Consider the following 13,046-nt stretch of genomic DNA (forward strand, 5'->3'; position numbering starts at 1 on the left):
CTGAATTGGACAGAGCATCATCTGAACTGTCAATCAGAAACTCAGTTTTAGATTCAAGGCAGTCTAAGCAGGGGGGCTGGATTTAGTGATGTGGGGGCTGCTGGCAAACTACTGCAAAGTTAATACTACTACTAAAAATATTGTCAAAGAAAGAGTCCTGTAGAAAATCTTTGTGTATTACACTTGTTTTACATTTCTATCATTACAAAATCAGTCTATAATAGTGATTTGTTCAAAACAATGCTGTTGAAGTTTGCTACTCAAAAATGTCAATTGAGTATGATAAAATAAAGCAATGTTAATTCTGTTTTTCTCTTACAAAATAACAAAAAGTACTGATAAGAATACATTAAAATATCAGATCAATAAGCAATATCAGTAAAAAGTAGGAGTATTATTAAAATTGTTACCCATCCCTATGTGTGAGATCTTGTTCTTTTTAGCAGGGATTATACAAGGTTTTGTGCTTCACACTGTGGTGTGAACTGAAGTGTTTATGTACAGCAAAAATAGTTTGCTTCAGTCAGAATCTGGAGTCACATGGCAACAAGTTTTCTGTTGGCAGCTTTGTCTCGTTCTCAAAAGTTATTCAGTACTTACACCAGAGAAGCATGTGGGCTGGGTGTACATATATATAAAAATGTCAGATGTAAACATTAACCAAATGAAACATGTCGACCCTCAGAAATTATACAGACATGCTTTGGGCCAATACAGTCTTACAGCAGGTAGTAATTCTCCAAGTTTTATTCAAATTAAACTTGTGAGCAGATGTTATAGCCTTTCAGAAATGAAATCACTGAAGTATAATTTTGTGCCTCATCAGGTGCCTCACTTTAAGCTTCCATTAAGTTACATGTTATATCAAATCAAACGACTGTGCAAAGTGAAAATACTGCTCCTTGTGCTGAACCCACTGAAAATCATCAGCCACTACCTGCACTACCTGCCCACCACCTAAGGAAAGACAGCCAAAGTAAAATTGGCTGATGGAGAAAGACAAATATCTAGCAGCTGAAGAGACAGATATTTTTCTCAGAAACTGGAGGAGACCAAGCCAGAGCCAGAGTGTAAGTTGTTTCCCTAAATGCCCAAACAAGAATTAATTTTCTAACCACGTCATCTGACAAAATCACCAAACACATAGTCAATGACAAAGACTGTTCTGCAGCTAAGGCTCGTCCAAAATGGGTTTTTTTTCTATAAAAAAAGTTGCTAAAGGGGTCTGAAAAGTCACTAAGTTGGCAACACTTCTGTTTGCACCAATTCATTTTGAAAGAGCAATGACCAATGGGGAAGCTTCGACTCAATCACGTGGCATTTGGCTGAACAATGGTGCAATAATGATTATTCAACTATGATCACTCAGTCAGTCAGTCACAGACATTCATGATTACAGGACTGACCCCACTGTGACAAAGTGACAAAGCCCTGTAGTGGCTGTAGTCATTGCGACTGTTTGGAAGGAAAGCAGTAAATAGTGTGATGTTGGTGAACCACAGGCTACAGAGGAAGGAGGTGGTTGGATGAACAACATGTGGATCACAGGAGAAGTGACGTTTTCCCACAGTCAGTCAGTGGTGGTTTCTTTTTATCAGACCTATCTGTAAAAACTCTCTATATTTTATGAGTAGAGACGAAAAATGTGCAACTTGACTATCTCCTACTGCAGTGCTGACCAGGGGAGACTGAAATTCCTAAACTCAAACACATTGAATCTCGTTTGAAGAAATTTTGCAATCACAATTATTTATTATTTGATTTAAGTTCTCTATACTTTGACCCCAATCAGTCTTGTATAATTTTCCTTTCAAATCAGGAGGACAGTGCAGAAATCTATCCTCCCTCCAGGCATTACATAGCTAATACACATCTAAAGCATAAGGTTAATTAAAAACCAACAACCTTCAGCCCTCATCACCAGGCTGTAACCATGAGAGCAAATTTAAGGACCAAGATTCATCCTCCTGGGACAATCTGAATCCACGATTCAAACATCAAAGTGTCACAAAAGAAATAATACATGAAGCATGTGGAGTGAACCAACATACTTTGGTGCAGTACCCATGAAATCTCTCTCTTCCACCAATCTCTGGCCTTGAGAGTTTCACATTTTATTCATGTATGTATAAGTATTCCAATTATTACCTTAATCATACTAATATAATTATAATTATAAATTCCTGGCCCATGCTCTGGATGGAGCTCTCATAATTGCAAGGACATCAGAGCACTGACATTCATGTACTGCAAATGTGGTCATTAAAACATCCACCTGTATTATATATTGCAAGCCCAGGAGTCAAGTACATCTACAGTACATGTATATTTTATTGGGAAAATCATTCAGAGAGATGGGCTTTCATCACCACATCAAAGTGATATCAGTGTAGATATTTCTGCTCCACTGTGCTCAAGTTTTCTGATGTTTCTGATGCAATAAAGGGAGCTTAGTTAATAATAGCTATTTATTGAAGAAAACTCTATACTCTCGCAAACAGAACAGTCATTACCTTAGGTCCTTATCAGCAGCCAGTATCAGAGGCTCTGCTTCAAATACACAAACCTGCAGTGAGAGAGGGAGGCACTCCAGATGGTTGCACCAATTTAAACACTGAAAATCTGTGCAACTATAAAGATTTAAGCTGCTGGTTTTGGGGAGGAGTGCTGATCAAGAGCAGTTGTGATCAGAACAAAACTGCCTGTAAAAGCTGCTAGATGGAAAAAATAACTGCACAACCAACCACACTTTGGAAACTGTGGTGATTAAATGCAAGAAATCAGTTCTACAATACAATATTCAACAATCAGTTTTCTGGAGGTGAAAGAATGAGGTAATTAATTGATTAGTGAAGTCATTTATCAAGTAAAAAGGGAAAACAGTCGCTGGTTTCAGCTGCTCAAATGTGAGAATTCTTGCTTTTCTCTGTATCTGATCACTGTAAGTGGAATGTATTCAGAGTTAATAATGGTGTTTATTATTTTCACTCTTTTGGAGTTTTACAGTTTATAGAGCAAACAATTAAATGATTAATAAATTGCCCCTTGCTAACATGCACCTTGTTATGTGCACACTGATGTCACATCTGATTAAGTGCCCGAGTCACTTTCACCTGAAGTCACACTGACAGAATTACTCTTACTACGGATGTCTTACTCTTATTAAGAGTACTGCGATAAAAACTGTGTTTTTTGATCCTTACCTGAGACAAGGGCCTGAGGGAAGAGGGTGTTCGATGCTGTACAGACTATAAAGCTCCTTGAGGCAATTTCTTGATCGTGATATTAAGTTATATAAATAAAACTGACTTGTCAAATAAATGCATCACTTAATTATCATCTCTAATGCACAAAGAAAATAAAATCAGCTTCATGAACTGTAAGAATAGAATGGGATTTTAAGTTGAAATTCTTCTCATGCTGTATAAAAAAATCTATTTCTCCTCATGCTGTGGGGCAGAGCAGCAGCTTGGAAAAGCAATGACAGGTTACAACCGTGTAACAACTGTATGACAAATCAGGTAATAATCACACCTATGACCTCTCTCTCTCTCTCAGGAGTCAAGATTCAAAGAGCTTTAGTGGCATGAACAAAAACATACTGTTGGAAAAGTAGTTTAGAGATGATTGAAATATTATTATTATATACATATTAAATATACATGTGTCACATACTGATGCTGAAATACTGACACGGTTCATTGTTATACAATACGATACAATACAATACAATATAGGACACTTTAATATAATTATTTTATATCATATAAATCAAATAAATCATCAAATAAATTTTGTGGCTCTTGTTGTGAGTCCGTTGTTGTGAGGCTGTGGCAGGCAGATACATGTTTAGCTGCCAGAGGCACTGCTGTCCCCGCACCCAGGAGAACTGCCCTTTCTCTTTTCTCCTCTGGTGTTAACATTTGGAGGTTTGGCATAGTCTCTCATCTTTCCCCATAGTGGAACATTCTTACTGGAGAGCACCCCCCCCCCCCTTCTCTCTCTCAACATAGACACAGTAGAAAGATGAAATTATTAATATCCAGCAAGCACTTCAGAAAAAGCAAGCTGATCCAGCTGTTGGTCCAACTAACTGTCTGAAGGCAGAGTCAAAATGGTGAAGTAAAAAAAAAAAAAAAAAAAAACACAGCCACACAAATGTCTCCACAACAAATATTTCATACATTTTCTACAACAAATTAATTTTTAAATGAAACCAGAAACACTCTACAGGAAATTACATTTCTACACAACTAAACTACAACAGCAAGAAGGGCATTTTTGAGCATTTCTGCTTCTGTTTATGGCAAACTGTGGGAGAGGAAATGAGGCTCATGCATGTCTGCACAGTTTCACAATGACTGAGACTAAAACGGGACTAGACGTAAGCACGGCTTTATACAACTGACAAAAAGCATGCGTATGCATATTTTTATCCTTAAGTGTACAAACAGTTTTAGCTATGGAGTCACACAGTTTTAAGCAGCTGGGCCCAGATGCCAATTATGATGCAAACAGGTGGCTCTATCCTTTGTTGTCATGTCATGTTGGAATAAAGCATGAAATTACATTTACATAACAGACACCAACGTCAGATTTGACAAGAGGCATTTACTACAACAAATAGCCGAAGCCAGGAATGAACTGATACCAAGGTTCTATCAATTAATCTTATTTGTATCACTGGTATATTTATGCTTACTGTTAGATGGCTATATACAGGTGTACAATTAATGAAAATTGTTTGTGTGGTGGATAATTTCTTGTAGTTTTAGCAGAATTAGGTTTGACATGGACGAACGCCGTGCACGTCTCTTGAGTATGAACTGTGTCCACATCATTATAACCCCCACCCCCCCTTTCTGATGAGCTTATGAATCTGTTCACCACCATTTATTCCCAGTGTTCCCTTTTCATCCTTCATCCTCCTTACTGTGGCCAATCTTCATTAGAGAATACATTCTGGGTTGTAATAGGGGTCCGTTGTGAGTGACAGTGACCCAAAGACCCTTCATTTGCAAGCTGCTGAAATCTCCCAGCTGTGTTAGACAGTGAGCAGAAACCTGCCTCAGTAAATGGAGCCCCCACATGAGTGGTTTTTATTTTTGCATTGCCCTACTTCTAGCTTAAAAGCTCATTAAATAAGATCCTGTGTTAAAACTGGAGATAGAAAGAAAAGCTTGTGTGTGTGGTTTTGGGAGTTCTGGCAAGTGGCCGAAGAGTGTGTGTGTCTGTATGATGGATGATATTGTTGTGCATCGCAAATGTGTTGCTGTTTGTCCTGTTGTGCATCTAAAAGCAAGCATGTTCTTGTTCATGAGGACAAAAATGCAATGAAGAAAAAACCAGGATCCACACCGGCTGTGGACTCCAGAGAAAGCAGGTTTCCTCCCAGAGCAGCTGGAATCTTCAAACACTGGCCCCATCTGACTCTCACTGGTGGCATATATTAAAATCCCAACCTCTTTAGTGGAGGCGATAATTAGTCTAATATCATAATTCAGTCAGGGAAATTCATACTTCCTTTCCTTTGCAAAAAATTACATACCAAATTGACCGAAAGAGATTCCGTTAAAATGAGACAACCTCAGGATTGTTGTGGGCCTGTGCTCTAAAATGAATGCACCATGATCCCAGTTCAGTTCCAGTCAGGGGACTATTATCACTGTCACTCTCTACAGTCAGTTGTCTAATAGAGGTAAACATGCAAAGAAAGCTACAGCTGAACCAAAATAATTTGCTAAAGCCTGAGGTAAAATGAAGACTCAAAATCTTAACAGCCAAACTGAGACCTGCTGAAAAGGAAAAAAAACTTGAATGGGGTTCACCAGTGGTGTGAGAGCAAACAGGCAAACAGACCAACCACAGGACTATATCAAGGCTGATGTGTGATTTCGCATAAATTCAAAAGCTGGAGTATTATTCTATTCAGGTTCTTATCCTGTGAACTGAGGACAGGAATGTCCAAGGAGATCTGTACATATACAATATATGCAAGATTCTTTCATAACTATGCAGCTATTTCAGCACGAGTGCAGGAATTTTCCCTGATCCATCAGAAAGATGTAAGAACAGTTCCTCATCAAAAAAGCGAGTGAGAAAGTGACCAACACACTAACTATCTGTCTTGTAATATTACAGTAAAAGACACCTCTCTCCTCACCTGTTTCTACCTGCTCATCATTATTCATAACATATCAGATCCAGCCGGCAGTTCATATGACCTCATGTTTACGGTTCAGGAGTTGTAATAAACAAGTGTGAAAATGAAATGCAGTAAAACGAAACAAGGCCTCAGATGCTGAGTTTGAAATTGTTTTCCCTTTGGTCAGGATCATGTGAAGCAAACTACAGGTGTGAAAGTGACCTTAAAGGAACAGTATGACATTTTGGCAAATACGCTTATCTGCTTTCTCTCTGGGGGTTGGATGATAAGATTGGTACCACCAGCCAGCAGTTTGTTTGGTTTCGCATAAAGACTAGAAATACAAGGAGCAGCTAGCCTGGCTCTCTGCTAAATCCACCTATCAGCACCTCTAAAGCTCACGAACAAAAACGTTACCTCATTAACGCTGAAAATCAAATTCCAGTGAGTGACAGTGGGACTATTTCTTGGCAGGGACCAGCCTTATACTTACCTAACAGACATGAGAGTGGAATCGATTTTCTCTGCAATTCTCTGCTAAAAAGCTAATTAGCATATTTCCCCAAATGTAGAGCTATTACTTTACACTGGATGGCTCAGAGCTTGCTTTGCTCTTCTACCTCTGTTGGTTGATCTTTTACCCCAATTGTTGCTGCAGTTCTGGGTTTTTGACAATAGTTCTTTTGGTTTTTCCCTTTTCAATCTTCACACGCCTTCCCCTGGCAAGCAGTATGAAAAACAAACAGAAAGCCACAGCAAGTCTGAAAACATTTTTATGCACCACCATGTTTGAGTGTGTTTGTGTTTAGGATGAGTTTGGCTGTGTTGTTAGCACACTGACAGCTTTACGCCTTTCCTCTTTGTGTTTCCTCTGCAGCTGGGAGGTTGTGGCATACTGGGTGTGGGAGTCTGGCTCTCAGTGACCCAGGGAAACTTTGCCACCCTATCATCATCCCTTCCCTCCCTGTCAGCAGCCAACCTGCTCATCGCGGTGGGGACCATCATCATGGTGATTGGCTGTCTGGGCTGTGTGGGAGCTGTCAAAGAGAGTCGTCCTCTGCTGCTGACGGTACGTTATTTGTCAGGATGGTTTTGATGATGCTTCTGTTATCTTTAAATCACAAGGCTGTATTAATGTGATAATGTTCTCAGCCTGTTGTTGCTGGCATGACAAATAACATCACTAACTTCTCAAAGAGCAATAAGCAATAAGCATCAACAATCTCTGTCCATTCCATTAAAAAAGCTTTTACATTGACTCCTAAGAATAACTACTGTGTAGGTGAGCTTTTGAGGTTTGTTTGTGATAAAAGCCCAAGTCCCAATAATCAATGCGTGGCTTTATAAACAAAGTAAAGATTGGACTGTGGTGTCAGAAACTAAAAACTCAATGAACTCAAAATCAAAGGTAGAAGCACCTTGAGTAACTATGTGTTGCTATATGACTAAAAAGATTTTTATATCTGACTGAAGACTGCTGACGATACTGATGATACAGAGCTGCACTTTAGTAGCTAAAGCTAATGTTAGCTTCAAGAACAATTTGCTTCACAGCTCAAAATAATGACGGTCACAACTCTGACTACTGAAATGTAAAAACAATGAAATATATGTTTTTAAATTTACTGGGGCATTCAGACTACGGACTGCTATCCAGAAAATTATGTGATGTGATCAGCTAGCTAAGTCGTTTATCTAGAGGAAAACCACTGCTGCAAAAAGTCTCTGTGTCCTTACAAACGTCAAAACGATACAGGCTTAGAGAGAAACCACATTTGACCAGGAGTTGTTCTTTGTAGTTAATTATCAAACCCACAGAATCAACATCATTTAGCCACAGGTGGGTAGGTTTGCCATTGAAATTGATGGCCATGACCAGAGTTTTCACCCTCAGACTGTTGATAAATTAGTAAATAATGACCCGTCTATAGCTTGTTAAGACAGTGTTAATAATGTAAATGATGGGGTGAATGCTGCACTAGACAGACCACAAATAATCACAAATGACACACAACCCAGTAGGTGACCAGACTGCTAACAATTGCTAAAATGTAAAAATGATTCAAAGCTCTGTCCACCTTGTGTATTTGTGGACAGCTCACACTAACACAGCTTCAGTATTGTACACTTACAATAATACACAAACACCTAAATGCAGGCACACAGGGCACATTACATTTCTGCAATACAACCTCCATTACATTACATTACACTAAGGGGCATTGTCAATATATTATTTCCCACAGCACTTGTTGCCACAATAGTACTTTTGTGAAACAGTTTTTCACAAAAAACCTTCCTGATCTCCATCAATGCTGCAAGTTGAATGGTGTGTCACACCAGAACCCCCCACAGACATGGTTGTTCTTACTCCCCCAGTCATGTTTGAGCACTGACAGCACTGTAATCACAGGAAAAAGCTTTGCAACACATCATGACAATGACCAGTTTACAGACAAACTGTTGTTGAAATGATGGATGTATATATTTCATAATGAAAAAAATCTCACTTATATCACTTTTTAAAAATTGTTAGTAGTGTTGTACTAGTATAATTCCATTTCAAGTAATGATACTGTGTTTTAATTTTGAGTGCTGGTTATTTTAAAAACCGAGTCAGAAGCAGAAATGTGGAGCAGCCCAACATTCAGCACTCAAATATATCAGAAAGCTACAAATGCACTGTGGCTACCAACAGCTGCAAAGTACACATGGAAAGTATAAATATTAGCCACATTTAAAATGTAAATGTTAAATGCTGCCCCAAACCCTCTACCTTTTTTATTTATTACCACTAATATTAATAAAACTAGCACAGTGAGCAATCAAAGGTTCAGCAAAGATAACAATTTGAAAGAAAAAAAAATAAACAACCAACATCTATTTTTTAAAAGTTGTGTCATGTTAAATTTCAATGGGGTATGAGTGTACAGCAAGACTGACAGTCTGAGCTGAATTTGCCATGAGACAAAAGATTCATACTCACTTTTATGCAAGTCAGAACACAGGAAGTGTTTGACGTCAAATATCAAACACTTTATGGTGTAGTTTATCCAACATGTGCTCTAATTTTGAACTGGGTATCCCTGATAAAGTGTGAGCAACTGATTCCTGAAAGATTTATAAACATTTTGATAAACAAACAAACTCAATCAAGCACCAACAGATTTATCAGAAAGACTAATTCTGCATGGGGAGAAAATAGAATGAATCATTATAGAAATGGCACAGCAGGAGTAAGCAATTATGAGCTCTGTGGGAATGAGTCTTAGTGTCGATCATTAGCATGATCCATGACATTTTCCCCACAGTGACCAGACCAGTTCCTGCACTGTGTCAATATAATGAGACTGGTGAATTACAAGTTTGCTTTAATGAGTGACAGAGCAGCCTATTCTTCATGCAGATTAGAAAAGACTCTTCTCCCTTCAAATTTCAGGGCTAATTACCATGTTGATCGCTGGTGAGAGAGTAGCGCAACATCACTGAGATATTCGAGGAATAACTGTTGTGCTCTGTGCTGGCAAAATTATTATTGCCTTTTGTGAGCCTTGTAATTTGTTGCACCAAACATCTCAGTTTTCAAAATATGCTTTTGCAATTCTGTGATGGGGACTTCAAAGACATTTCTGTTTTTTATATGAATGTAAAACTGCATTGCTGCAGCCTTTGGACAAATTTACTAAAAAGGAATGTGGGTTGCAATTTTAGTGTGGAAACTGATCACTCAAAAAAGAAGCCTTTAAAGGCTCCTGAAGACTTTCTCAATCAGCTTCTTACTATGAGCAACAATAATAATAATATTTTCGGCCAGAGCTAGAACAATAATATTAATGAAAGGATGTAAGGAGATGTCTCCATTTCTAAAAGCAAAAGTTCTATTCATTTTCTGCACAGACAATATTGGATGACTGTTGGAGCTCTTCCAAGGCTCGCTTCCAACTCTCCAACTTGAATTATCAGCGCAGCCGATAAGCAAGTGCATCGCAAAACATCTGGTTCTTTGATAAAAAGTTAAGGAACACATAAAGAATGTACAGAGACTCAGATGCAGAGAAACTACCAGGAGATGATGAAAAGTTGAGTCTTAACTGAATAGCCAGACGGAAGTTCAAAACAATACCAGACAGGGAGTACACAAAAATCCAAAAACAAAGCAAAGTCATGAATCATGGAATCAAACCAATGAACTCACAAGGTAGAACAAAGACAGAGCCTGAAGGTTAGCGAGGTAACTTCGGGGTTAACCCTGGCTTTTCAGGGATGCAACAGTGATTCATCCCTGGGTAAATCATCATGGTAACTCTGAACTCCTCCTAACCTACTCTGGGGCAGGTTAACTTAAGAGGTTCACATCAAAACCTGTCAACAGCCCAACTACTGACCAGATCACTGAAAAAACAAAAGTCCTCATTCCTACAGGATCCTGATGGGAACAAAAGAGTTTATAATGAAGTGATGAATAATAACAAGCAGGAGTTATTTTTATAAATCAGTCGAATTGTTTGCTCTTCCAGACCTTACACGTGTCAACTCTGGTTTTAAAACAGAGCTTCTAACAAATGCAGGGAGAGTTTGTCACACCAAATAACTACATAATAACTATTACAGCTTCATTTTAATTGAACAAAGATTCTTTAATCTCTACAGGATTCCGGACAGTGTAACATGCAGCCCAGAGTAACACGAGTAGACTGTGACGATAATGGAAATAAAAACTAAACCCTCTGATGTCTTTTGCTAGAAAAATTATCCACACACTATTAAATATTTCCCATGATTATAAATGAACATTTAAATTAACTTTTTTTCATCTGTATCACATGTTCAAGATAGATCAATTCAATTTCATTTGTATAGAGCCAAATCACAACATACATTATCTCGAAACGCTTAACAGGCTAAGGCAAAGACCTTCCAATATTATATAGAGAAACCCAACAATTCCCAAGATGAGCAAGCACTTTGCAACAGCAGAGAGAAAAAAACTCCCTTTTAACAGGAAGAAACCTCCAACAGAACCCCACTCACAGTGAGCAGAGAGGGGGAGAGAAAAGAGAGGGAGACCTGGAACAGCTGTATATACTGTCGTACTTAAGCACTCTGGTCATTATAGTCAAAATAATAATTGTACTAGCCATAGGTGTAATGGTGCATCATGAGAGTACCTCCAGCAGTCTAGGCATATAGCAGATTATCTAAGGGATGGTTCAGGGCTCACCTGAGTCAGAACCTAACTATAAATTTTTCCAAAGAGGAGAGTTTTAAGCCTAATATTAAGTGTAGAGAGGGTGTCTGCCTCTTGAACCCAGACTGGGAGCTGGTTCCACAGGAGAGGAGTCTGATAGCTGAAGGCTCTGCCCCCCTAGAAACCACAAGTAGGCCCATTATGAGAGCAGAGTGTTCTGTTGGGATAATAGGGTAAGATGAGCTCTTAAAGAAACAATGGTGCCTGACCATTAATGGATTTGCAGGTGAGGAGGCGTATTTTAAATTCTATTCTGAATTTTGTAGGGAGCCAATGCACAGATGGTAACACAGGAGAGATGTAATTTCTTTTCCTAGTTCCTGTCAGTACTCATGCTGCAGCATTTTAAATCAGCTGGAAGCTTTTCACTAGGTTATTGGGACATCCTGATAATAAAGAATTACAGTAGTCCAGTCTAGAGGTAACAAATATGGACTACTTTTTCAGCATACTTTTGAGACAGGATGTTTCTAATTTTCACAATATTGCACAGGTGGAAGAAGGATGTCCTAGAGACTTGTTTTATGTGTTTTATGTGTTCAGTAAAGGACAAAAATGACTCCAAGGTTTCTCATAGTAGATCCAAAGACCAAGGTAATGCCATCCAAAGTAACTATATTATAGATGCAATACATGTACAATAACTTAACCATTGTCTAAGTTTAAAAGTAAAAAATGCATGTATTTCATAAATACATAAAGCTGGGTGTCATCTGCATAGCGATGGAAATTTATCTGCTGCCTCCTGATAATATTGCATAAAGGAAGCATATATAGGGTCAAAAGTATCAGTCCTAACATAGAATCCTGTGGAACTCCACGACCAACTTTTGGGTGTATGGAAGAGTCGTTATTAACATGAACAAACTGGAATTTGTCTGATAAATATGACTCAAACCAGCCTAGTGTGGTTACTTTAATGTCAATGACGTGTTCCAGCCTCTGTAATAAGATCTTGTGATAAATGGTCAAATGCAGCACTAAGATCAGACAAGTATAGAGATGAATCCATTGTCTGAGGCCATGAGAAGATAATTGGTAACTTGGTAACACCAACGCTGTTTCTGTGCTATAATGGACTGTAACTCCTGACTGAACAAAGCATTCCTATGCAAATATTGGAGGTTGGATATAGATCTTTAATAAGCTCAAATAGGTGTTTAATTTTTGCGACCTTAAAAGCCTGGGTACATAACCTGTTAACAAACACTGATCAGATCTAATTTAGATGAGTTGATTAAAGGAAAAACTTTCTTGAACAACCTTGTCTGAATAAGATCTCGAAGACAAGTCTATGGTTTAGATGAACAAACTGTTAACACAGAGATATCTATAGGAGAGGAGCAGTTAAGTATAAATAAGGCTGTTTCCAAGGTTACTGTACTGGATAATATATCCACGTCAGTTCTGTGAAGGAGATGGTGAATTTTTTCTCTAATAGTCACAATTTTATTTGTAAAGAAGCTCATAAAGCCATTACTACTGAGGGTGAAAAGAATAGACGGTTCAATAGAGCTATGACTGTCAAACTGGCTATAGTACTGAACAGAAACCTGGGGTCGTTCTATTTTCTTCTATTAACGATGAATAATAGGAGGTTCTGACATTTAGGAGGGCCTTTTTTGTAATTAACAGACTATCTTTCCAAAGCCT

General features: G+C 38.3%; 1 protein-coding gene across 4 annotated transcripts in view; it reads left to right on the plus strand.

Annotated features, from left to right (window-relative positions):
- Positions 1 to 13,046, plus strand: part of tspan4a (tetraspanin 4a) — a 133,275-nt gene that overhangs the window by 74,459 nt on the left and 45,770 nt on the right. For all 4 annotated transcript variants that reach the window (XM_071489261.1, XM_071489262.1, XM_071489260.1 and 1 more), the window contains one exon: positions 7,023 to 7,214. In XM_071489261.1, coding sequence (XP_071345362.1) covers positions 7,023 to 7,214 — 192 coding nt within the window. The remainder of the gene's footprint in view (positions 1 to 7,022; positions 7,215 to 13,046) is intronic.

This window comes from Trachinotus anak, unplaced genomic scaffold (assembly GCF_046630095.1).
Source record: "Trachinotus anak isolate AG129_WGS33_773 ecotype Australia unplaced genomic scaffold, CSIRO_AGI_Tana_v1 ptg000011l, whole genome shotgun sequence".
NCBI classification, from domain to species: domain Eukaryota; kingdom Metazoa; phylum Chordata; class Actinopteri; order Carangiformes; family Carangidae; genus Trachinotus; species Trachinotus anak.